Source organism: Haliotis rufescens, unplaced genomic scaffold (assembly GCF_023055435.1).
Source record: "Haliotis rufescens isolate VD_foot unplaced genomic scaffold, xgHalRufe1.0.p SCAF_14, whole genome shotgun sequence".
NCBI lineage: Eukaryota > Metazoa > Mollusca > Gastropoda > Lepetellida > Haliotidae > Haliotis > Haliotis rufescens.
Window position 1 is genome coordinate 23,751,151 of NW_025963824.1, and position 27,705 is coordinate 23,778,855.

At 41.2% G+C, this 27,705-nt stretch overlaps 1 protein-coding gene across 1 annotated transcript in view; it reads left to right on the plus strand.

Annotated features, from left to right (window-relative positions):
* Positions 1 to 6,045: 6,045 nt before the first annotated feature.
* LOC124131220 (glucoside xylosyltransferase 1-like) overlaps positions 6,046 to 27,705 on the plus strand; it is a 73,352-nt gene continuing 51,692 nt past the window's right edge. Inside the window, exons 1-2 of the mRNA XM_046494330.2 lie at positions 6,046 to 6,242; positions 23,190 to 23,261. Coding sequence (XP_046350286.1) covers positions 6,106 to 6,242; positions 23,190 to 23,261 — 209 coding nt within the window. The 5' untranslated portion in view covers positions 6,046 to 6,105. The remainder of the gene's footprint in view (positions 6,243 to 23,189; positions 23,262 to 27,705) is intronic.

Consider the following 27,705-nt stretch of genomic DNA (forward strand, 5'->3'; position numbering starts at 1 on the left):
GTATGGCTGTGTATGGCTGTGTATGGCTGTGTACAGCTGTGTATAGCTCTGTGTGGCGGTTTTGACTATGTATGGCTGTGTACAGCTGTGTATAGCTCTGTGTGGCAGTTTTGACTGTGTATCGCTGTGTATGGCTGTGTATGGCTGTGTACAGCTGTGTATAGCTCTGTGTGGCAGTTTTGACTATGTATGGCTGTGTATGGCTGTGTACAGCTGTGTATAGCTCTGTGTGGCAGTTTTGACTGTGTATGGATGTGTATGGCTGCGTATGGCTGTGTATGGTTGTGTACAGCTGTGTATAGCTCTGTGTGGCAGTTTTGACTATGTATGGCTGTGTATGGCTGTGTATAGCTCTGTGTGGCAGTTTTGACTATGTATGGCCGTGTATGGATGTGTATGGCTGCGTATGGCTGTGTATGGCTGTGTACAGCTGTGTATAGCTCTGTGTGGCAGTTTTGACTATGTATGGCTGTGTACAGCTGTGTATAGCTCTGTGTGGCAGTTTTGACTGTGTATGGCTGTGTATGGCTGTGTATGGCTGTGTACAGCTGTGTATAGCTCTGTGTGGCGGTTTTGACTATGTATGGCTGTGTACAGCTGTGTATAGCTCTGTGTGGCAGTTTTGACTGTGTATGGCTGTGTATGGCTGTGTATGGCTGTGTACAGCTGTGTATAGCTCTGTGTGGCAGTTTTGACTATGTATGGCTGTGTATGGCTGTGTACAGCTGTGTATAGCTCTGTGTGGCAGTTTTGACTGTGTATGGATGTGTATGGCTGCGTATGGCTGTGTATGGTTGTGTACAGCTGTGTATAGCTCTGTGTGGCAGTTTTGACTATGTATGGCTGTGTATGGCTGTGTATAGCTCTGTGTGGCAGTTTTGACTGTGTATGACTGTGTACAGCTGTGTATAGCTCTGTGTGGCAGTTTTGACTGTGTATGGCGGTGTATGGCTGTGTATGGCTGTGTACAGCTGTGTATAGCTCTGTGTGGCAGTTTTGACTATGTATGGCTGTGTATGGCTGTGTATGGCTGTGTACAGCTGTGTATAGCTCTGTGTGGCGGTTTTGACTATGTATGGCCGTGTATGGCTGTGTATGGCTGTGTACAGCTGTGTATAGCTCTGTGTGGCAGTTTTGACTATGTATGGCTGTGTACAGCTGTGTATAGCTCTGTGTGGCAGTTTTGACTGTGTATGGCTGTGTATGGCTGTGTATGGCTGTGTACAGCTGTGTATAGCTCTGTGTGGCAGTTTTGACTATGTATGGCTGTGTATGGCTGTGTACAGCTGTGTATAGCTCTGTGTGGCAGTTTTGACTGTGTATGGATGTGTATGGCTGCGTATGGCTGTGTATGGTTGTGTACAGCTGTGTATAGCTCTGTGTGGCAGTTTTGACTGTGTATGGATGTGTATGGCTGCGTATGGCTGTGTATGGTTGTGTACAGCTGTGTATAGCTCTGTGTGGCAGTTTTGACTATGTATGGCTGTGTATGGCTGTGTATAGCTGTGTATAGCTCTGTGTGGCAGTTTTGACTATGTATGGCTGTGTATGGCTGTGTATGGCTGTGTATAGCTCTGTGTGGCAGTTTTGACTGTGTATGGCTGTGTACAGCTGTGTATAGCTCTGTGTGGCAGTTTTGACTGTGTATGGCTGTGTACAGCTGTGTATAGCTCTGTGTGGCAGTTTTGACTATGTATGACTGTGTATGGCGGTGTATGGCTGTGTATGGTTGCTCTACCACTAGGCCACGGAGGCGGTCCTATACGTCATCTGCGGAGATAAATGCTACCTCAAGAAACCATCTGTAGAACAACAAATACTTCTTGATTCCAAAACTGCAACCTTCCTACACTCATCCCGTTTCATAGCTTTTAACTATTCCATCACGTTTCAAAGCAAATATAATGCAGAACATATCCTAAATTGCTACCCCATCAACGCACATGTCAATAAAGTACAATAACAGCAATAGTTTGAGACCACCCCCAACTCGGATGACATTTGCACCTGTGAGAATGCACGGGACTGTTTGAGGTCATCACCTCGGGACAGGTGTCAGGTATTTACCTCAGGTTATATTCCGTTTCATACAAGCATGACAACACACGAATCATTTAACCTGTTAAAGTACATTTTAAGGGTTATCACAATGCCAGTTAGGACAGGCTGAATTAGGCCAATTTGCGTTATTTTGATATGTGCTCTTTTATAGTCCCATGACTCGCATTTATTAAATGAAGCCAGAAGAGCATTTTTCTAGCATTTCCGACAGTATCGTAGCTTTCTTTATAACCAGTTTGCTATGTGATTAGTTTTCTGTGTATGCAGTTCCCCATGGTACAAGTGTTCTATATAACCTGTTTGCTAAGTAACTAGCGTTCTTTTAATCCAATCCAAATCGATGCTCATGATGTCAACCAGTCGATTGTCTGGTCCAGACCGCAGTCATGTAGCTAGAATATTGCTGAATGCGGCGTTGAACAACACACAAACACAACTTCGTCACCGGTTTTCTATATAACCAGTACCAATGTCATCCAGTGTTTAATGTCACCAGGCCGCTAAGTTACCAGTGTGCAGTGTCTGTGGTCCAAAATGTATGTGGTAATCGATAACACATTTGGATATTATGACACTGAACGTTCAACCCGCACGACCCTGTAGCAGTTAGGCAAACAACAGTGTAAGCCGTATTTGCGTTTCTAACAGGGAATGCAGTTTTACGTGGATACCCCGCTCAGACACAGCTATCCGAGCAGACCAGGCTTTTTTATTATGCCCCAAATGCCGAGCGCCAGGCTTGGTGGCAATAAGTACCACCTGTTAGCATATTTTAGTGTGACGCTGAAGGTTATCGAACAACTAAACTTTCTCTCGCCCAACGAATGAGTTCGCTGTTTGTCGTGTCCTTCTTGCCGTGATTCGCTGTTTGCGTTGTCCTTCTTGCTGTTTTGTCTAGCCGTGATTCGCTGTTTCGTCTTGTCCTTCTTACTGTGATTCGCTGTTTTGTCTTGTCCTTGTCGTGGTTCGCTCTTTGTCATGTTCTTCTTGCTGTGGTTCGCTGTTTTGTCTTGTCCTTCTCGCCAGAATTTGCTGTTTTGTCTTGTCCTTCTTGCCGTGCTTCGCTGTTTTGTCTTGTCCTTCTTGCCGTAGTTCACTGTTTTGTCTTGTCCTTCTCGCCAGAATTTGCTGTTTTGTCTTGTCCTTCTTGCCGTGGTTCACTGTTTTGTCTTGTCCTTCTTGCCGTAGTTCACTGTTTTGTCTTGTCCTTCTCGCCAGAATTTGCTGTTTTGTCTTGTCCTTCTTGTCGTGGTTCACTGTTTTGTCTTGTCCTTCTTGCCGTGGTTCACTGTTTTGTCTTGTCCTTCTTGCCGTGGTTCACTGTTTTGTCTTGTCCTTCTTGCCGTGGTTCACTGTTTTGTCTTGTCCTTCTTGCCGTGGTTCACTGTTTTGTCTTGTCCTTCTTGCCGTGGTTCACTGTTTTGTCTTGTCCTTCTCGCCAGAATTTGCTGTTTTGTCTTGTCCTTCTTGCCGTAGTTCACTGTTTTGTCTTGTCCTTCTTGCCGTGGTTCACTGTTTTGTCTTGTCCTTCTCGCCAGAATTTGCTGTTTTGTCTTGTCCTTCTTGCCGTAGTTCACTGTTTTGTCTTGTCCTTCTTGCCGTGGTTCACTGTTTTGTCTTGTCCTTCTTGCCGTAGTTCACTGTTTTGTCTTGTCCTTCTCGCCAGAATTTGCTGTTTTGTCTTGTCCTTCTTGCCGTGGTTCACTGTTTTGTCTTGTCCTTCTTGCCGTGGTTCACTGTTTTGTCTTGTCCTTCTTGCCGTGGTTCACTGTTTTGTCTTGTCCTTCTTGCCGTGGTTCACTGTTTTGTCTTGTCCTTCTTGCCGTGGTTCACTGTTTTGTCTTGTCCTTCTTGCCGTGGTTCACTGTTTTGTCTTGTCCTTCTTGCCGTGCTTCGCTGTTTTGTCTTGTCCTTCTTGCCGTGCTTCGCTGTTTTGTCTTGTCGGTTTTACCAGAGTTTCTGTTTTGTCTTCTTCTTCTAGCCGAAATTCGCCCTGATTCTTTTTCTAGGTTTATCCTCAGGATGTCCTTGTGTCTATCAACCAAAAGGGTAAACCTTTAACATATGAATCAGTTCAGGGTTGCTGTCCACGTCAAATTGACCTGCCGTCAATTGAAATACTGTTCAAAGCGACGTTACACGAACTCCACTCACTCGCTCTTCGATGCGACCTTGTGTACATTTCTGCTCTGCAATGATGTAGAAAAGACTTCTCTGACCAACAAAAACATCATGTGTATACACAACATACAGGAAGGTTGGGTATTCTTGTGGTTAAAACATTCGCTCGTCACGCCGAAGAATCAGGTTCGATTCCCCACATGGGTAGAATGTGTGAAGCCTATTTCTGGTGTCCCCCGCCGTGATATTGCTGGAATATTGCTAAAGGCGGCGTAAAAATATACTCACTCACACACACACTATACATGAGACAGAACATTTGAGGTTGTCGTCTCATCAATCGGGGATGATGCGGTGACAGTGGAACACAGAGGGTACGTCAACAGAGCGTACGTCAACAGAGCGTACGTCAAGCCGTTTCCCCCAGGAATAAATCAATGTCTCTCACCCGATGTCGCCACAATCCCAGGTGGGCTCCTGTCCTGGCAACACGCTAATCTAAAATCAATGTCGATATTAATTACGCAACACCGTTCGACGTAAGAGGTTTAGAATTGCACAGATTACAGAGATCGGGTAAAGATCTGTTACCATGACGGCGGGTACATTTGTCCAGCTGCACATCGCTGTCGCGTCACGGGAACAGGCAAATACATGTATCAAAACCCTTAACATATAAGTATTTTAACATGCAAGATATGATAACAAGGATCTGGGTTAACGATTATTATTATTATTATTATTATCATTATTATTATTATTGAGAACGACTTTATTATTTGTCAATGGAAAGAAGTAGCTCTGAAAACGTCGTCACAAATAAAACAGAAGCTGATATCCATGTGTAAATATTCCTTCAACTTCTAAGTGATTGAGTATAAAGTCGAGATATAGTGACAGAGGAAACAGCGAGAAGGGTTGAGCTTGGGGTCGGGTTCAAGAATATTTATGCTATTGCTTATACTGCACCGTGCATACAGAGAATGAATAAACACACATAGAGGACAGGCTGAGTCAATGAATAAACTTTTTTCATTGCCGCTTTCTACAGAGCGGTGGGGGGTGGGGGTGTAGGAGAGGAGATGAATGAATTCGGTTTAATGCATGTATCTGTATGTGTGACACATAAAACATTTCATTCATTCATGCAGTCAAATCAGTGCGGTACACCGCGACACCGTGGTAACACAGTGGTAACGCCCGTGACGGAGAGCTTCAAGTGGGGAGGTCAGTATCCCGTGGCGACACTGTGGGAATACAACAAAAGTTGGAATCCAATTTGCTGAAAGCACGTCTCCGTCAATAATTATCTTATCAATACAAACACAAAATCTTTATCAATACTCAAACTCACAACTTATTGCTGAGGCAGAAGGCGACTTCTTAAACACTTAACTAAAGTTTGATAACGGTTAAGATTCTATATCGAAACGTTGCTATATCCAATACCACCGTCATGCAGCTGGACTATTGCTGAGTGCGGCGATAAACAAAAAAAACCCAAACAACTTTGATTGTTTACAGGCCACTGTCAACATACAAAGACATACTTTATTTATGCAAATTGTGTGAGTGAAAGATGCAACCGGAAAAATCGAGACTGATTGTTCTCTGGTGTTGACATTAACCGAAGTGAGTGTAATATTTCGATATACACAGACTTTTACGTGTGTACACATATTTAGATTTGTACATGTTTAAAGTCTGTGCGTGTCGAAACATCACACTTACACCTCGCAAATAAACGTACCACACAACCAGGCCAGCAATATATGCCGTTATACTTCCCACACAATTTTCCATCCTTATGCATACTGTGACGTCAAGTGACAGATTTACACCGTGTCGAGTGTCCCAGCCGGTTCGCGCAGTACAGCCCATTCAAGAGTGTTATTTTCCTTGTTTCACGCAGGCCGCGCCACGATGTACAGACCATCTCGTAAACGCTGCTTGGTGATACTGCCAACTTTGGCTATCATCAACGGACTTCTGTGGTCATTCTATCAAGCAGGATACAGCCAGGGTGACCCTCTGAGTACCCACAAGCTTCAGACTCACAGGTAACTATAGATACTCCTTCTAACGATAGATATGTGCCTCTCCTCCTCTCTATGTACATGGTAGCGTTCGGTTGGAACTCGGCGAAATAGTGAAACAATGTAACCTGAAGTTACGCTAGTGTTTTGAAGCAATGTGGTACAACGCAGGGACTTAAGAGAAGGAATAGCATTGACTGAATGTAGACTTTATCATAGTTAAGGGACAAACTATGCCTTGTGTCAATACTTGTTGCATAAGATTAAGTGGGTCGAAGCTCAAGTAAGTTTGACTGAAATTCAACACTACTTTGTCTGTATACTGACTTATGTCTGTATCTATAATTGTGTGTGCGTGTCTCAGTGTGTGTGTGTGTGTGTGTGTGTGTGTGTGTGTGTGTGTGTGTGTGTGTGTGTGTGTGTGTGTGTGTGTGTGTGTGTGTGTGTGTGTGTGTGTGTGTGTGTGTGTGTGCGTGCGCGTGCGCGCGCGCGTGTGTGTATGTGTGTGTGTGCACTTAACACAGAACAAGCATAGTGTATGCAATTGATTCGGATAATGATCTGCGAATGATTTTTGTTCAACCCTGACACCAAAAGATTGTGTAATGTTTGTTTTATAAGTCAAAATGATTAAATGCTAAAGAAGAAGTTAGAAGTGTGTGTGTGTGTGTGTGTGTCTGCTTGTACTGGTCCGTACTGATGCCGATTGATGGTGTTACTGAGATACCATGCCACAGTTTAGCATGAAAACCCCAATGAGACACAGTGTACTGACTCCGACCTGGAGCCGACGTCGACCAGTCCTTGTTTCAGCCCCTTAATGTCAAACGCCAGACAGGGTAACAACAAGTACAATCTTTTGACGTCCTTTAGTATGGCGCGGCCGGGATTGAACCCGGGACCTTCCGCTCTCCGGGCGGACGCTCTACCACTAGGCCACGGAGGCGGTTCTATACGTCATCTGCGGAGATAAATACTACCTCAAGAAACCATCTGTAGAACAACAAATACTTCTTGATTCCAAAACCGCAACCTTCCTACACTCATCCCGTTTTATAGCTTTTAACTATTCCATCACGTTTCCAAGCAAATATAATACAGAACATATCCTAAATTGCTACCCCATCAACGCACATGTCAATAAAGTAAAATAACAGCAATATTTTGAGACCACCCCCAACTCGGATGTCATTTGCACCTGTGAAATGCACGGGACTGTTTGAGGTCATCACCTCATTCAACGATTTTATAGCGATATTGAAATATTTCTATTTCGCCCATGGGCGAGAAAAAGGTTTGGCCCATGGGCGAGAATATTTTCCTTTGCTCAGCAGTTTTAGTTTCGCAAATACATAAAGGTGTTATAAGCATGACACATGATTTTTACCTTAATTCAACTATTAAAATAGTTCGCCCAAGTTTTCGTCAGTCCCTTTAAATAATTAACTAATTGTGTACAAAGTATATTGTATCATGTGAAATATACTTTATATTATATCATTACATTTCTATTTAAAAAGGGCCTTTGGTTGGATGTTTCCTTTACAGAAGTTTTACAAATTTCACCTTTTTTACATATTGCAACGATCTTTAATGAACCCGGCGGCCCGTGAAGACCCGGGGTAGAATAGGTCTTCAGCAACCCATGCTTGTCGTAAAAGGCGACTAACGGGATCGGGTGGTCAGGCTCGCTGACTTGGTTGATGCATGTCATCGGTCCCAATTGCGTGGATCGATGCTCATGTTGTCAATCACTGGATTGTCTGGTCCAGACTCGAGTATTTACAGATCGCCGTCATATAGCTGGAATATTGCTGAGTGCAGCGTTAAACAACAAACCCAAAAGAGAGAGAGAGAGAATATTGTTTATTAAAGTGTCACATGTTATATACACTTCGTGATAGGATATATACAAAACAGTAAAATATAACATCCGGCCAAATATGGCCTACGAGACACTATAAAACGTATCAATCATAAAATATTCAGTTGAAACAGAATAAATAATGTAGCACACGGACACATACCTACGTGAAGCTACTTTTCACACTGAGGCGCGTACTCATACTTAACATACACCGCACATATACATACATACATACATAGACACATATACATAAATATATACCTCGTGATGAATGCGCGGAGCATGGCCCTGGGCGGCTTCAATGAGCAGCGCACCAGTATGCCAGAATACAGGGCAACTGACTTCCAAAGTCCTAAGTTAAAAAGTGCGCTCCCCCTTGACTCCCACCACCGCGTTGCGCCGCCCCCGCTCCTCGAGTGTACAATTACTCACCTTGCATGCGTATTTTAATGGAAAAAACTATTCGTCTTTTATTGCATAACGTTTGGCTGAATATCTCACATTCTAACGAAATCTCGAAATAATTATTTAATTACATGCGGTGTCGAACTGACCAGTGGGAATTATGTTTCAATGCGATTGAGGAAAACGTGAGTGAATATTGTGACCCTCAAGCAACTTTTAAAGGTATTGTCACTTTTGGTATGGAAATGGTAATAGATAAGAAAAACGCAACAGCCTTCTTATGATAATTCTCATATTCTCATTAGTACGTTGTATCTAATTACAGTGTCGGCCTTATTTACAGGTGATTCTACAATACCTGCTCTCGTTCAATTACAATCTGCCACACCACGCGTGAATAAACAGTTATGCAGGTGTTGCTGTGAGCAAATACCTAGCCTGTACATGTATATTTTTTGTGGATACATGTTTTACAAATTTGGATATATTAAGCACAAAGACAAAAAAAAGTTTATGAAAGATGAATTAGTGCCTTGATATATTCAACGAGATGTGTATAATCGTTTAATGGGGTATGTTTGGAGGAGATATCAAAGGAGCCGCCCAATATACACAGTGTCGTCCGGTGAACCACAAAAAATATACATGTACAGGCTAGGTATTTGCTCACAGCAACACCTGCATAACTGTTTATTCACGCGTGGTGTGGCATAATGAAAGAAGAATTGTCAGATTTATCACAAAATTAGACATTGTAGTACTTGTTAAGTATAATACACAGATATACTCCGCGCATATCTACTTATTCATCAAACCTTTCTTAGATACAGTTACTATTCCAAAACTTAGCAAAACATATGGATGCTAAGTTTCTTCCACAAAAGCTTAAAGATGACACACATTTATCGAGATTGCTATATTTTCCAGTTAGTTATGGCACCGGCTGGTCAATTATGATTTATAAATGTAAACGTAATAATCCGATATGTTTAACAGATATCGTGTTGTGTAACGCAAATATTTTGTTAAACTGTAGTTGTTTGTATAGAAACGGATTTCGATCAAATGATAACATCACCGTCATGGAATAACAATATGTTGTAATTATATTATCAATTTACCTTGTTACATTGGCCTTATCAAGAATTGAGTGTATTGACAAAGAGGGAGCAATTGTTTGGTTTATATTTCAAAGAAATTTTTGGATTATATGAAAATCTTAAACTGTAAGAATCCGCCATCTGAATTAGTTTCTATTACGAAACAAATTATATTTTGACTGTTACAACTATCGGATATCCTTTAATTACTGAAAAAAACTAATGCAATTTAATTAAGCCATTTGAGCAGATAAGAGAGGGAGAAACGTCCTGTAATCACACGTGTAGTGTGACACTTTCATGTACTTGGCCTATCTTTTGTTTCCCCAATGTAACAGGTGTTAAACCGCTAAGCTCATTGACAAAGACCGGACATTAATGAAGGGATTTGTGTTAGATAACATAAGCTCGGGTTGAGGAAATATTGAAAGTGTTTTTCGTAGCTGCATTGGAATTTAAGTCGGAGTTATTTAACTGGCCAAATTTCTACATATTGTTAACAGCACTTCCTATATTTGGAGGAGGCGGCGTCCTGTCTCTCATGTATAATACATAGAAAGACAGCGTGAATAGTAGGATTTGAGTTGATATTTATCCATATGTAAAGATCAAAAACTTTATACCTGCTTCATACCCCAAAATAATAGTTCAGCAAAATAAGTATCGTAAACTAAATACCTGAAATTTTTTTTTAGAAGTTTTATCCATTCACGTATTAAAATAATGGACACATTTTTCAATATCAATCTGTACTAAAAATAACATGTTTTCAGTTGACTAACATTTAAACAGAAAAAAGGGATGCTACATTCGCCGCATGACGTTAAGATTTAAATTTCAAGGCATGGTTTGTTGTACGTATTTGAGAGATTGCTGTCAAATATGACACTTCACCTCAGTGTGTCAAAGGTATGTATAAAAGCAAGAGCGATACATAAAAATCATGCATGTGCCTGTTGCGTACGCCATTTTGGTAATCGTCTTGTTATCTTAGCAATTACTGCGGCTACAATATATAAGTGAGAATGGATTTGAGAAGACTGGAAGAAACTACATGAAGGAGAACCACTGAGCTGCGACCGATTTTCCAGATTTACCAGCACTGTTGCCCTTCCAGGAGTGTTCTGTGTGGAGCGGCTGATACAAAGGAGGAAAACTCAAAAGGTATAAAGTGAATTTATGATTTTTACAATTTCAATGTCTACCGCTCTCAAGTTATTAGTAAGCAATCGGAATATTAAAATACCTCTTAAAAGGTACCATAATGTGTCAGGCTAGATACGTGAGAGCATTCACAGACTAACAGATAATATGTAATTAAGATGTTAACTATATAAAACAACAACAGCGTATGACATGAAATGAATAGGATATAGTGTAATTCCTAAAATACCACATTTAATAAAATAAACGTAAATGTAGGTGTTGATTAATTGTTCAGCACATTTTAAGCAGCGACATACGGACAGATTATAGATGAGGTTTTCAGACATAACGGTTATTTTATTAATTTCATAGAAATTGACGTCAAATAGTTTTATTATATCAAAGCATTCAAAAAAAGTTTGTGTTCATTGAATGGGAATTCAGTACTATAAGATGCTGATTGATCAATCTAATGTTATTTTATCGAAATAAATATGTCTATATAACAACACTTTGATTAATTATTTGCTGAAACTGTTTTGTCAATAGTTCCATTCTCGTTACAATTTTGGTAGAGCCACAATGGTTTGCGATGTGTTTGTTATTTAAGCAATATGTAAATGTAATATATATATAAGTAAGACCATCCAAACCTTATCAAGAAGAAATAAATAGAAACAAACCCATAATACCGAACAGATGATGTATTACGAGTGGACTGTATACATTTATTTTCACGCCTTGGGGATATTATCACCAGATGGGGTCGCGTTTACGTAATTTATACTGTTTGATAGGGGCAGTGAAACTTGATAATACAGGGTTTAAAACACCACACGTTCAGTCTTGGGCTTGTGTGAAACCAAGATTTTCTCTTTACGCCCTTGGTGTAATACAGTCCGCATGCGAGCAGAAACGCGTTCACTGCAGTCATCGTTGTCGCCTTTTTTTTCCCATGCAAAAGATATATTTCATAATACATATTTACACTCGTGTATTTCTTAAAATTGTTAACATTACAACTAAGATTTGTTGGTGCCCTAAAGCATGTCGTTGTCACTGTATTTGATGACTGTGATCACGCTTTGTCTTTGTCCGAGAGAACAAAATGGCGCACATGTAAAATCGGCAAAAGTGCAGCCGATCATGATTTCAATAACGGCCTCTAATTCGCAATGAAAGTCCTTGGTTACCAAGGTGTATTATATGGTTTCTGCCTCAAGTAGATTAAAATTACCAATCGACACTGTATTTTTTATCAAAACCCTTAACCTAGAAACAACATATAGATCTAGTATAACTATAATGTGTACGGGAAGGAAATACGTGATGCGGGTGGTGGAACATTAGGAATCTCTTAAACGTCTGTGCAGTTCAATCGCATCAGATCAGACTTTGTTAACGCTGGGTAATTTGCTTACATCTTTTATCGTAATATGATTATATAACCTGTGCACATTACATACCAATTATCGTAACATGTCGTGCATGAATCAATTATTGAAGTACAGCTATTCAACAAATCCTACTGAAATCAGTAAACGTGCGGATCACTTGTCAGAAATAGTAACAATTGCTGTAAACATACCGAAATTACTTCTCATAGCCAAAAGCAACTTTACAACATTTGACTGAATGCGTTCAGATCGTCACGGTTTTATGGCCTTATCAATTATCCCCAGACTCAGTTTCGACGCGAATATGACTGCAAGATTGTTGATGATGGTTGGGTAAAGCAACAATGTCAAAGAAAGCAATTACTATTCATGAAACGTTTTTATGGACACAGCAGTTTCTTATAAGGATTTAGCTGCTGGATAGGGTCATGAGGCTTATAATACAATCAAATATATTTTAGACGTTGTACCGAACTGATATAATCTAAACAAATATGTATTTGCAAATGAAATGGTATTGGCTAAAATCAATTTAAGTCGTTTGTTCAATAGTCTATATTTTGTTTTCAGGGTGTACTCTATCTTGTGCAGTGGCAGGGGTACTCAATAGAGGACTGCACCTGGGAGCCAAGTCATTTAATTCACTCTTACCACCAACCAAATGCTTGTCCACAGCTGATATCTACATTTTTTCGAGAGAGGATTCCAGGCACGTCTGAAAACCCGGGAAGTCAGGTTTTCTGTGCCGTGTCCTGGACGTGTTTAGGTCTGTGTACCATTCTGATGGCGAGGTGCATCTCCAGCAAGCTGATTTTACCAAACATTTTCTATCCGACCACTGTCGGTATCATGTCAACGTCCATGGTGAGGAACGTGAGTGGACTTCCCTGTGAGGGCCTGACCGCGTGTGAGGATGACATCCACCTGGGTGGTCTGAGATACTCGTTTACTGCTCGAGAAGACCCCCGTGAAGTTCTTGGTAATTTTCTGTGAATTTGGGAAACTACGTGATATGCTGAGTCGCTTACGCCAAAACGATCCAAAACATTGACAAAGGAGCGCAGCTTTAGCTTTTCAGATTCTGGCAAGTTGGAATAATGTTTTGCCAGAAATTTCTGCAGTAATGCATTTTCTGAGCCAAATGTGGAGCTTCTGAACATGTGAACACACTGGGATACACCTTATTTGAATTCATCTCCTCGAGATCTTTCCAGTGATATAAAATATGTTTTTGTAGCTCGCTTCCTTCTGTGTGGTCAAGTTCTGACTGCTTGCCATTCCGAAGTTGTCCCGCCCTGCCTTTATAATTTACAATCCTGTCTTTATCCAATGTTTAATGACATCAATGATATTGTAAGTGTGGGTCATATCCAAGTGGCTTGCATAGAGATTGACATTAACATTCTTTTTTCGTCAGACATGAAAATGATTTCAACCGTGTTAGGCCTAGGTGGCAATTATCGCTACTGGCAATTATGCTTGTCCCTGGTGCAAAGTGCATAAGAATGATAGACACGACGTGACTAAGACCTTGGATTACTATGACGCAGGTGAACTCAGGCGTACACAGAGACCATATACTTATATAATATATAATTATATATACTGGGCGTGGTAACCTCCCAAAACCCCTACATCCCATTTCCCCTACAGCTTAAGACAACAAAGTTCACGGTCCATGGCACTGCTTATCCCTAGTCTGTTACCTATTTCATACAATGGAACAACCCAAGAAACTCGAATAGATTGAGATAAATATTTAATTACGATTACGATATTATTCAAAATTCATAATACATTATAATAAATTGTTCATTTTTCAAAATTCATAATACATTATAATAAAATGTTCATTTTTCAAAATTCATAATACATTATAACAAAATGTTCATTTTTCATCTCAACTGTAAATCGTCTCATCTCAGTTTCTCAGTGTAATAATTGTTTCTTCCTATTGTTATTTTTGTAATTTCTAAAAAAATTTTTCTCATCATACAGGCATCTTTCATCACACTTACATTAATTCTTTTAATTTCCTTTAAGTCCCATAATCCCCTAAAGCTCTACCCCTTTCATTTCTACTACCTCTACTCCAGACCTTAATCTCTCCTTTAGGTGAGTTCATAATGCCAGACAGGTAAATGCCGCGTGTTGTTTTAACTAATTGTAGGGGAACTGGGTTGTAGGGGGAATGGGATGTAGGGGAAATGGGATGTAGGGGTTTTGGGAGATAACCCTGGGCGTATAGTAGAGGACATTACACAATGTGCAGACAAATGTTCCCATGGTGCTCTCCATGCCCCACTCATAAAACTTGAGGTTCCAAACTACAATGGGGATGAGTTGCGTCTACTACTTAGGATAACAGATGTGGTAGAAAGAATTTGATAGTGGAGGCATGCGACATGGATAAGTGTCTAGTTGAAAAGAAAGAGAAGGCAAGACATGCTGACATGTGTATCAGGTCTTGTGGTGTTTCATTTTCTGTTTGGGAAGAGAGAGAGAGAGAGAGAGAGAGAGAGAGAGAGAGAGAGAGAGAGAGAGAGAGAGAGCTACCTTCAAACTTAAAGGCAAATTAAATCCTGACATCGAGAGCATCATCATCAACCTTTGGCAAAACTTTGCAGAAAGGTCAAACATCACTGAAGACATTACATCTCAACCAACCCAAAATGTCAATTTGAGTGAACCTTCAGTTTCGTGGCTCCGTGACTTTTTGCAAACGCATAATGTGACAACGTTAACGAAGTCTACATCAAGGCCAAAACCTTTGGAGATGGCAAGCAAACTGGATTGATATTTGCAGGCCTGTTTATGTGCTTAGGACATGTGACATCCTTTTGTTAAAGTTTAGCATAATGCATTACATTATTCATGTCTTCATGTAAATAAATAGATTTCTTCAATTCAAAACTTTGTTTTAGTTTGTTAGCTGATTTTTTCGGCTCGGTGCTTGTATAATTATTTTATTCATAAGTATATCGTCTCTGGTGGCAGTTAATAACAACAGATAATATCACAAAATATACTTCAAATGATTACATTCCGATTATTCTTCAATATATGATGGGGATAATAAAGTAGTACATACCAAATTATACATTCATGAACCAAAAAAATGTTCTCTTAGTTTTTCAAACAAGTTGCAATGTAAAATATTTACACAAAATGTATCTGCACGTGGGTTCGAACGTAGAATGTACAGCACGAGGGTCGTGATATAAATAAACACTAATTAACCTCAATTAGTACTGCAGTTGTTATCGCTGATGACATCAAGATACTATTTGACAACGCTTTATTTGGTTTATATCGTTGTGGAAGAGTTAGGTCCAATGTATTCTTGGGTATGAGGGGAAAAGCAAAGGGACTAAACTTGATATCACAACGCGATATCAGGGTCATTGAAATCATGTTTTCAACAGGACGTTTCCCAAAGCTGGCAAACGAAGGGGGTGGGGGGATACCATGCCACAGTTTAACAAGAATACCACACTCAGACACAGTCCTTGTTGTAGCCCTTAATGCCGAGCGCCAGGCAGGGTAACAACAAGTACCATCTTTTAACTTCTTTTGGGCAGGCGCTGAATGCTGAATATGACCCTGGTCGTCTAATTTTCAGAGCTTCACTAAGCCTTGGTTGAACTGTAAGTGAACTATCATAGTTTAACAATATAGAGATTAATAGCTGATAATAGATTCAAACATGTAGTAATGGGATCAGATTAATTACAATTTTACAGTTAAGAGCTCTAAGTAATTTACGTGACTAAATGCGCGGAGAAGTATACTTGGCGTAAGGGCGAACATAGCTGAGATTTGGAGCGGAGTGCTGAGGTTTGCCACCTCGAACCTCAGACTCGGCCACAAAAAGCCCTTTGACAAACATGGGTTGTTCAACACGCCTGGTTTGTCAGGCCAGCAAAGTCACTCATCCCTGAATACCCCTGGGTTGTCAGGTTGATACACAGACGCCCTACTGCTTGACCACGACGGCGGTCTGGGACAAAAGAAATTATACCCCACAGTTTATTGTACGAAATGTTTGATTTTCAAATGAAAATATATTAAATCAGCGGTGCCCCCAAAATAAACAGGACGGGTGCTGAGTCCCCGTTCAAAGAATGCTTCTTCCCGGATGTACACGAGCTCTCGCTTTGAGCCGAAAATGCAGTAAAAAACTTCAACCTGCGGTAAACTTTGTTCACTTAAAGTCTCCTTGGTACCCTGAGAGTATATATTGTGGACGAAACTGAACTTTTGCGAATCATTAAACGTGGAAACCTGTGAGAGAAAAGTTGAACTTTACTGCACCTGAAACTTTCCACACGGTACGGCTCACGAACTCCTCGTGCAGACCGCACAGCACGTGCACGTGCCTTGGCGCAAATCAACAACCATGGGAGACACGCCATTATCACGGAGGGCTCATATTGGCTGCTTCGTACATATCTCCAAATCAAGGGAAATTCGTATTACTGGCATGTATTGACGAGGCAAGTGAAGATCTTCTTAATTTTGAGCTTCTTTCTTCATCTTGGGACGAATGCCTACGGTCTAGGAGACAATTTGACTGCTAATATGACCAATGCAATACATGCGTGTCAACCGAGAGAATCAGGGTGGTGTATTGCGGACTGGAGTTGTGTGGGGACATTGAGCTGAACCCAGGTCCGAGAACCAGTGAGTATGGTTTTACGCCGCCTTTAGCAATATTCCAGCAATATCACGGCGGGGGACACCAGAAATGGGCTTCACACATGTACCCATGTCGGGAATCGAACCCGGGACGAGCCAATGTTGTAACCACCAGGCTACCCGACTGTCGAGAACCAGAGGTACGGGAACCATGTCACAAGGTGCTAGCAGGGCGGAAGGTCCGGGAACCATGTCACAAGGTGCTAGCAGGGCGGAAGGTCCGGGAACCATGTCACAAGGTGCTAGCAGGGCGGAAGGCCCGGGAACCATGTCACAAGGTGCTAGCAGGGCGGAAGGTCCGGGAACCATGTCACAGGGTGCTAGCAGGGCGGAAGGTCCGGGAACCATGTCACAGGGTGCTAGCAGGGCGGAAGGTCCGGGAACCATGTCACAAGGTGCTAGCAGGGCGGAAGGTCCGGGAACCATGTCACAGGGTGCTAGCAGGGCGGAAGGCCCGGGAACCATGTCACAGGGTGCTAGCAGGGCGGAAGGTCCGGGAACCATGTCACAGGGTGCTAGCAGGGCGGAAGGTCCGGGAACCATGTCACAAGGTGCTAGCAGGGCGGAAGGTCCGGGAACCATGTCACAAGGTGCTAGCAGGGCGGAAGGTCCGGGAACCATGTCACAAGGTGCTAGCAGGGCGGAAGGTCCGGGAACCATGTCACAGGGTGCTAGCAGGGCGGAAGGTCCGGGAACCATGTCACAAGGTGCTAGCAGGGCGGAAGGTCCGGGAACCATGTCACAAGGTGCTAGCAGGGCGGAAGGTCCGGGAACCATGTCACAGGGTGCTAGCAGGGCGGAAGGTCCGGGAACCATTTCACAAGGTGCTAGCAGGGCGGAAGGTCCGGGAACCATGTCACAAGGTGCTAGCAGGGCGGAAGGTCCGGGAACCATGTCACAAGGTGCTAGCAGGGCGGAAGGTCCGGGAACCATGTCACAAGGTGCTAGCAGGGCGGAAGGTCCGGGAACCATGTCACAAGGTGCTAGCAGGGCGGAAGGTCCGGGAACCATGTCACAAGGTGCTAGCAGGGCGGAAGGTCCGGGAACCATGTCACAGGGTGCTAGCAGGGCGGAAGGTCCGGGAACCATTTCACAAGGTGCTAGCAGGGCGGAAGGTCCGGGAACCATGTCACAAGGTGCTAGCAGGGCGGAAGGTCCGGGAACCATGTCACAGGGTGCTAGCAGGGCGGAAGGTCCGGGAACCATGTCACAAGGTGCTAGCAGGGCGGAAGGTCCGGGATTCGATCCCCGGCCGCGTCATACCAAAAGACGTTAAAAGATGGTATTTATTGTTACCCTGTCTGGCGCTCGGAATTAAGGGACTAAAACAAGGACTGGTCGGCACGGAGTATACTGTGGGGTATTCATGTTAAACTGCGGCATGGTATCTCAGTGGGCTAGCACCATAAATCGGCATCAGTCCGGACTGGTACAAGCAGCCACACAAACACACACACGTACATGCACGTCGCTATATAAGTGCAATAATCTTGGACGCGACGTTAAACCCCATTTCACCTCACCTCACCTGATGACAATGAGGAGAACTTTACTCATGTGTGGTAACACATTCGAGCGGAAGTCAGATCTATGAATAAGACGTTGGACTAAGTCTATCAGGAATTAAAAGATGATTATAAAGTTTGCAAAAGTGAAAATGGACAGCTTAAAGCACAGCTGAAAAAACTTGAAACAGTGTCGGACAACAAAGAAACTCAAAGTGGTCGGAACAACCTTGTCGTGAATAGGATTGATGGTTCGTCGTCAGAAAGATGGAACGATACTAAAACTGTAGCGCGTGATTTCTTGGAGAACACTGTAGAGCTCGAAACTCACAGTCCGTTCAGATCAAACGTGCCCACCGCCTTAAATCGAGATATAGGGTAAGACCTATAATCGTCAAGTTCAGTTTCTATAAGGACAAAATCACTGCTGGAAGCTGCAAAAGAGAAACTGACAGATAAAGAGTGAGTGAGTGAGTGAGTGAGTTGGGTTTAACGCCGCTTTTAACAGTATTCCAGTTGTATCGGGCGTGTCAGCTTAATGTGGGAGGAAAACCCGAAGTGACGCAAGTATCAGACGTTTACCCCTTCGGTGATACCCAGGAGCACGGGTATGGTGCTGACAAACCTAGAAACATAATCGGGGCGAACCGGGATTCGAACCCACAATCATAGGTTTCTGGCGTGCCTAAGGGACGCAACTCTGCACAGCGAATCGCGGCGCCTTAGACGACTGGGCCACTCGTATGTGATTTTAAAACAATCCACAATGTTTTGCGTAAAATGTAATTGATTGATTTATGTCCCTTTTCAGTTTTATGTGACCATCACGCCAAAAGCGGTTGGCGGGTAATGGCAATACGCTCTAAATAAATCAGGTTAAAATCTCTAAGTATATACTTTTCAAAAGAGGTTAAGAAGAGTATGGTTAACTAGTCATTGCTGATTGTATTGCAAAATACAATCTTATAATTGTGGGTGTTCTATAACTTGTTTTCAGTAGTGTATGATGTTACAGCGTGTCATACTGTTGTCCGTAAATATTCTTTTTGACATTTGATTTATGATCAACTTGTATTATGGCTTTTCTCTTGTGCAAATCTACAAGTATATGTACTTGCATATAGTAATTTGATAAACACCGCGGTGAGTCAGTGAGAATAGTTTTACGACGCTTTTAACAATAATCCAGCAATATCACTGCGGGGAACACAAGAAATTGGCTTCACACCTTGTACCCATGTGGGGAATCGGAATGGGTATTCGGCGTGACGAGCGAACGCTTTAACAACTAGGTTACCCCACTATCCCCATCGCTGTGGCGTTACCACAGTTGATATGTGTACTTGTGTAAACTACACATAAGGAGAGACATCCTAATAACTATGGCCACATAATTAATTTTGATAACTATATAAAGTACTATGAATATCAATAACGTCAGGACCGTCTCCGTGGTCTAGTGGTAGAGCGTCCGCCCGGAGAGCGGAAGGTCCGGGATTCGATCCCCAGCCGCGTCATACCAAAAGACGTTAAAAGATGGTACTTGTTGTTACTTTGTCTGGCGCTCGGAATTGAGGGACTAAACCAAGGACTGGTCGGCTCGGAGTCAGTATACTGTGTCTGAGTCGGGTATCCATGTTAAACTGCGGCATGGTATCTCAGTGTGCTTACACTATAAATCGGCATCAGTCCGGACTAGTACAAGTAGCCACACAAACACACATACGTACATGCACGTCGCTATATAAGTGCAATAATCTTGGACGCGACGTTAAACCCAATTTCACCTCACCTATAACGTCAAATCAACTATGCTTCTAATATTTGACGTTCGTTCGTCACGCCGAAGACCCGGGTTCGATTCCCGACATGGGTATAATGTGTGAAGCCCATTTGTGGTGTCCCCCGCCGTGATATTGCTAAAAGCGGCGTTAAACCTCACTAACTCACTCACTCTCATATTTGATATATATTTGAGCCTATACTATAATCGGATATCTAGTCTCCTCAAGGAATGAGGTTTCAGGTTACTGGCGCTCTCAAAAGTCGTGATGATTTTAATCATTATTTGTTCCAGTTCAAGTTATCCTTTAAAGTTTCAGTTTTAAGATTGATTGAGGAACGGGGTGGTATTATGAACAAAATGGAAATATGAATAGCGACTATTCTGTTGAAGTCCGTGAATCGTGCTTATTTACTGCACTACAAGAACAAAAATAACATGCGTATATGGAAAATAAACCACATAGCATTATGTATGATATGTAACACATTTTCCATTACAAGATCTTGAAAACAATCTAATTATAAGAGGTAAAATAGCGCTGAGAATTATAGGAATGGATCACTGAATATCAGCAAAACCCGTTTTAATGTACGGCATTATGGGAAATATCGCTTACTCGCTCTATCGCTGCCCCCCCCCCCCCCCCCTTTCTGTCATGGCTAACCATGGCCATATGAAAATATCGGGTGCTCTTAAACTTCTTTTGAATAGTAGATATTACTGTAAATCTTGAAATTAACGTTAGAGAAAATGCAAAAAAATTAGAGCGGACTTAATTAATTAAACTTTTATGCCTCAGAAATGACTGTTGATAAGACGGCCCCACTGCACATACTGAATAGCGGAAATATCAACTTGAATATAAATCCAAACAACTATCTATTTCCACATCCGATTTATTGAGAACAATGTGTCATTCAAACACTAGAAATTACATGATGGTCATCCGGTAGTATTACCATTGCTTGGGTGAAGACTTCCACTTTGATGACATCTACTCCGCAAACAGAATAAATATTCATATAACCTAAGTGTTGTTTTTAGGAAAACACTATTGTTATTTAGAAAATACACTCCTCGGCGCTAATAAGCGGTGTTATTTGCTGTTTGTTTTGATAACTTGGCCTGGGGGCGGGGGTCCCATAAAACTCCTAAATAGGGCCATAAATCAATCAATTACTTTTTACGCAGAAATGCGTGGATTGTTATAAAATCACCTACGTCTGTACAGTTAAATTATGTTTGAGTAGTTTGGGAACATGTCAACATTCCCTCCATATGTAGAATTTGAAATGTGACCGGAAAAATCTCAAACTCCAGTCCACAACGAGGATTGTATTGTTGATGAAGAGGCGGATGTTGACCTACTTTAACTCGGTGAGATGTGTGAAACCGACACGTTTCGTGAACCTCGTGCAACGCAAGATGTGAAACAAATCGATTTGGCCTGTCTGTAAGACTTGTGCAGAGTGTGGAAACTCACATTGTCGATGGCCGTAAATCTGGAGATATAACGTGTATTACTCGTAACAGAACAAGTTTAATAGATTATGGCACTGTATCTTCCAGTTTGTTGAATCTGTATTGGATTAAGTTGTAGGCTCCAGAGGTGAATCCGATCACCTCCCTGAAACGAGTAGGTTTCAGTTTGAGTCTGTAGACAGTGTTGAAGTGAGGCGTGAGTGTGAGTTGGGTTGTTAAATCTATCCATATATTTACCGCTCATCATGTTTTAAAGAAAAAGAAATATACTTTTTTGAATTTGCTCAGAAGATGTGAAACAGACATTAATTTGATTAGTATATTTAAAGCAAAAAAAACTATTTCGCAATGTTTGTAATGATAAACGGCTAACAGTATAAAGATCGTCATGGAAGAGATTATATCTGCTATTGCTGACAAGGATTACAAAGTATTTTGGAGAAAAATCAAATCCCTGTTACATGTGAAAGAGTTCATGTTACGTCTATAACGCTCGATGTTTGGTTTGAATATTTGAAAATAGTTATTAAATCCAGGAGGTGTAGATCAGCAATCTGTATTTGACGACACTGTTGCTGATTTCATTACGAACAATGATACAGTAAACTACGGTTATAACGAACTCAAAGGGACCACTAACTTTAGTATGTTATAACCGTCGTTCGTTATAGGCATTTATACAATATAACAATAGCAAATAGTCGGGACAAAAAAATCAGTTCGTTATATCCGTCAGTTTGTTATAAGCGTGTTCGTTATAAACGTACTTTACTGTATTGAAGAATGTGCAAGTTGTGATAACTCGTGTGTTTTATCTGACGCAATTACTCAAGGGGAGATTCTCAAGACGATTAATTCTTTAAATGGGCACTGATCTAAAGCAAATCCCTGGGACTGGTTGTTGCCTTTGATATTGTTTTTTCCCATGAGTACCCGGATGTATAGAAGAAATCTAAACTAGTTCGCGACCCATGCTTGTCGTAAGGGGCGACTTCCTGGATCGGGTGGTCAGGCTCGTGGACTTGGTTGAAACATGTCATCGATCCCAATTGCGTGGATCGATGCTCATGATGTCAATCACTGGATTGTCTGGTCCAGACTCGATTATTTACAGACCACCGTCATATAGCTGGAATATTGCTGAGTGCGGCGTAAACAACCAACTAACCTTTTGCACAAGAGGCCGGTTCACTCAGACACTGTAATCATAAGCGGATTCGAAGTTATTTTACTGGGTGAAAACATGTTTTGGATGATTGTAACTTTAATGTACCAGTTGTCGAATGCGCCCCAATTTCTTGTGTTGTGTTGCGTTCCTTTGGAACGCCAGAAACCTACTGTGTGATTGTGGGTTCGAAATCCAGTTTGTCCCGATTATGTTTCCAGGTTTGTGAGCACCATACCCGTGCTCGTGGGTTTCACCAAAGTGGTAAACGTCTAAGACATGTTTGAAGCCCATTTCTGGTGTCCCCCGCCGTGATATTGCTGGAATATTGCTACAAGCGGCGTAAAACCATATTCACTCACTCACTCACGCCGTGACACAACTGGAATACTGTTCAAACTCACTCACTTGTAATTGTAGGCGCATCGGTTATCATCATGAGAAAGATACCCCGATAGGCTTGGATCTGATTGGCTTAAAAGGAATTAAAAGGTGAGTGTCACATAAAATTCTTTGAATTAATATTCGATATTTTCAACAAGTCGTACAACAACGTAGGTATTTATATGATCTGTACATGAATTCTTAAATACCATACACTTATGTATAGACAACGACTGATTGAACATTTCAAACTATGTTCGCTAAAATAACGCCAGGAGGTTACAGCAAAGGAGACATCTGAGTCAGGCAAGGAGAACACCTGTCGCCTGTACTGTTTGCAATATATTTTTTTAATAATCTCGAAGCGACACTAGTACAGGATTCATGTACAGGTATCCAATTAAAACCAGACGAATTCTATGATGAATCGAAAATATTATCACAATATTTTTTATTATTGTATGCAGCTGGCACAGTGTTAATAATTAACAATTGGTCGTGATCTACAACAGATGTTAGACTCATTTTATAGCTTTTGTATACATCAGTGGCTTAGGAATAATATCTATCATCCAAAACTGGCTCCCACAGGAGATATCGCTTGGGGGAAATCAAGCGATATCTATACTGTAGATATCGCTGCAAGAAATTGCATCACATTGCTTTGCAGACCATTGTGACGTCATTGGTTACCATGACGTCACAATCAAATGACATCACCAATGGCTCTGCTACTGAAGCTGTTAGCAGTACTTTTTACACTTAAGACACTGCTTATTGCTTTCTACAAACTGAAAGGGTTGAAAGAATGATGTTGGATGATAAATAAAATCTCACCCTCGTGTCTTTTGATATCAAATATATGAACACTCGTTGATAAAAGTGGAAAAAAATCCTCGGCAAGCCAAAACTATAATATTAATATCTTGTGGTTAAAAAGTGACATACATGTATATTATCACGTAGGATCTGGGCGTTAGTATCTAATTCAGCTCGTGCACGATATAGACACGCCGCGATATAACTGGAATACTGTTAAAAGCGGCGTTAAAACCAACTCACTCACTTTTACAATGTTGTTCGTTTTACATTTAAAGAAGGAAAAACTTACTATGTCCGTGAAAATATTAATTGTACTTCGAAAAACTTGACTTATGTTACACAATGTGCTGGATGCAAAGCCTAATACATTGGACAGACAGGGGACACCCTAAGAGCGAGAGTGAGGGTCCACCGACAGCAAATAAGGGACCCCTCTTGTCGGTGTATCCCACTCAGTCAACACATTGATCAATGTGCCGGGAATAAAGCACCAAATTTGGTGATATTCCCGTTTTACGAATGTGGCAATGATGCACCGAGAAAGAAAGTTATTTTATTAATACTTTCAAACCAAAATAAAATGGCCTGAAATAATTGATTTTTTAATACAATTATTGTACATTTTATTACCAATACAATACTTATTTCTGTATGTGTCGTACGCCTGCCCTATCGCCCCAAGTCTTATTGTGACGTAACAAAGTTAGATTGCACAATGACGCCATTATATGTTAGAGTGCACTGTGACGTCAAAGCAGCGTAACGGTAGACATAACTGTACTCTTGAAAATCCCATTCGTGAAACCGGTTGAGTAAATTGTACAGCTTATCTTTGGACTTTTGTATTTTATTTAAGGATTGACTGTGTATTCCTTTCGATACGAATCCGCGTAGAGGATTCTTACAAATGTCTGCTCATTGGTTTTTCGATTCACACCTCAATGAACCGAAAAGAATACACAGTCAATGCTTATAATCAAATTTGACCACGAAAACATGTTTTAATCAACAATAGTTTAACCAAAAACAGTTGTATATATCAAAGCAGACAAAAATGACGAGATTGATAAACATTCCAGGTGTAGGAAGACGTACTGTGGCGTGACATTAACCCCCTGGATGCCACAGGGACATATATGTCCCTCCTCTTCAACCCTCACTTTGAAGTGGAATAAAGTTCTACATACATTACGCACACAAATATATTTCACAGTGTTGAATTCTGTGGGAAATTCCCCGTTCGATGATATCATCCACTGCCATTTTAGGCAAAGCAAAATTACTGAAAATGACCTCTGAAATTAGGTATATCACAAATGTCGCCATTTTCTACAAACTACTAAACCACCATTCACAGCGTTATTTACAGCATTTCTTTTAATCTACATTTCGGATATTTGCTCTGAGAAATGATTTTCAAAAATTGCATATTAGTGATCACACTGCAAACACGAAAACGTCGTTTTTTTCCGAATATGGTCATTGGACGGGAAAACGACGTTATTTGGACGCTTTCAAACCATCGTTTTTCCGTCCAAATAACGTCGTTATTTGACATAGGAATTTACTGGGAGAGAACGATATCATCAAGCTCGTCCCTTTCTTGATTGACATTGTCAATCAAGCAACACGTCTACCGGTATTCCTACCTCTCAGATTTCATTGGTCAGTTCTCGCATGCTAGATTACAGGCCCGAGTTTGACGCTGTACTCGAAGCGCTTAGCGGAAGTACTGAAATCAATCGTTCTGCGCATGCGGATTGCTTAATGCCTTGTCCAAATTTTCTGTTCTGTGCATGCGCTATTTCGCGTATTGTTTCCACTATGTCACCACTTTTTGACAATGATTCATAAACACAGTCTCGTGATAAGTTCGGAATCGTACAATGTCGTTTTAATTTATGGCACGTACTTGATCGGCACGCATTTCCCATTAACTAATACAATGATAACGATAATAATTTTAGTCAAAATAATTAGGAAAGCGCAAGGCTCAGGAACGTCTGAGTATAGGAAAAGGATTAATACTTTCGAAAGTTATATAATCATCAAATACGCAAACGAATATCAACCGGCTTTTAAAACTTATTTTTGCAGAAGGTGATCTTGATGTATATTGCCAGATATTATATGCATATACATTTTTCCGATATTTGCTTATTTCAATGTTTATTAATAGTTTTAAGGTTCGTCCGCCTAATTGACGGGATTCCACTTTCTCATTTGTACATGACACTTAAGCAGTGTCCTGTTACTGTAAACAGATTAGTTTCAAATTCCAAACTGGACATTTATACTACGAGATAGTAAGCCTAACGCTTACTCACGGGTAGAACGTAGACAATATCGCTAACAGAGATATCACGTATTTGAATGTTAATACTTAAGACAAACACTCATTTGTTTTGTTTTGCAGTGACGATATAACACTTATACACGTTTATTGGTGACTTTCATCAGTGTTGCTATTCATTTTAATAACTTTGTTTTCACATATACAAGTAGCAATACCCGACTAGCCTGTCATACTTACTTACTGGGCAGTTTTCAATCTTGTACTGACTTACTCTGGTGTTCCTGAGTGAAGCTTATTGGGTTGGGTGTTATACCCCATTTTTCTGGTAATCCTATTATTACTTCATTTTTATCTAATGACACCCTGTTCTCTGGATCACGGCTACGTGACCTTCCATAACAATTAAGATGAACATTCAGATCAAGAACATGAATGAGTTTGTTTTGACGCCACAGTCAATCAAAGACCAATGCTGTGCGGCTTGATTACACACTTCTACCAGGTCGAACATCGTGGATCTTTATTTTCTACTTAAAGAGAATCATAATTCATATGCTTTTCCATCTACGAAAACCGTCCCGCTCAAGGTGACCTTACTTGTTGTTAAATCCATCATCTATCCCCTCACTCTCACCCCCACGCCCCCCCCCCCCTCACACACACATATACACACACGCACGCACGCACGCACGCACGCACGCACGCACGCACGCACGCACAACGGACCTAAATAACCTGGACAGGAAATACTGCTGATAACCTCTGGTCAACACCGCCGCGCTACCACAGAATGTTCGTCCAACTCTGAGGGGGCATTCTCAGTAGCTTCAAACGCGCTGAAATGTTTTCGCCTTGCATCCAAGATGGTGAACAGGTGAAATCGTATGATATTTGGCTATTTTGGGTCGATATGTCTTTTTGGATTACCCAATAAAGTCAATTCATGGTTACACGGTTGTGAAGAAGCTTACAACTTTATAACACTTATTCATCTCCATCTCCAATAGAGCTACTCGTACACAAATAAAGTTGTAGTTATTATGTCACTGTTTTATTTCTTTAAAAATATATTACGTGTTCATCAATAACAATTAAGATGAACATTCAATTTCCGATACAAGTAAATGAATAAGTGTGTGTTACGCCACAATCAGTCAAAGACCAAAGTTGTCCGGTTTGATGACACACAATCTACCAGGTACTACATTATGTTCACCCGATCCCAATTTAAGTCTCCTCTGTGTGGATATTTCTGCCGAAAAGCCCCCATGTACATGTACTTGGGAATCACATTAATACATTCATGCGCGGCATTCTCTACCTTAAGAAAATCATAGTTAACATGCTTATCCAACTCGAACTACCATCCCGCTCAAGATGAATGTTTTATGTAATATCCAACAGACCCACATTTACACACACACACAATTTGTA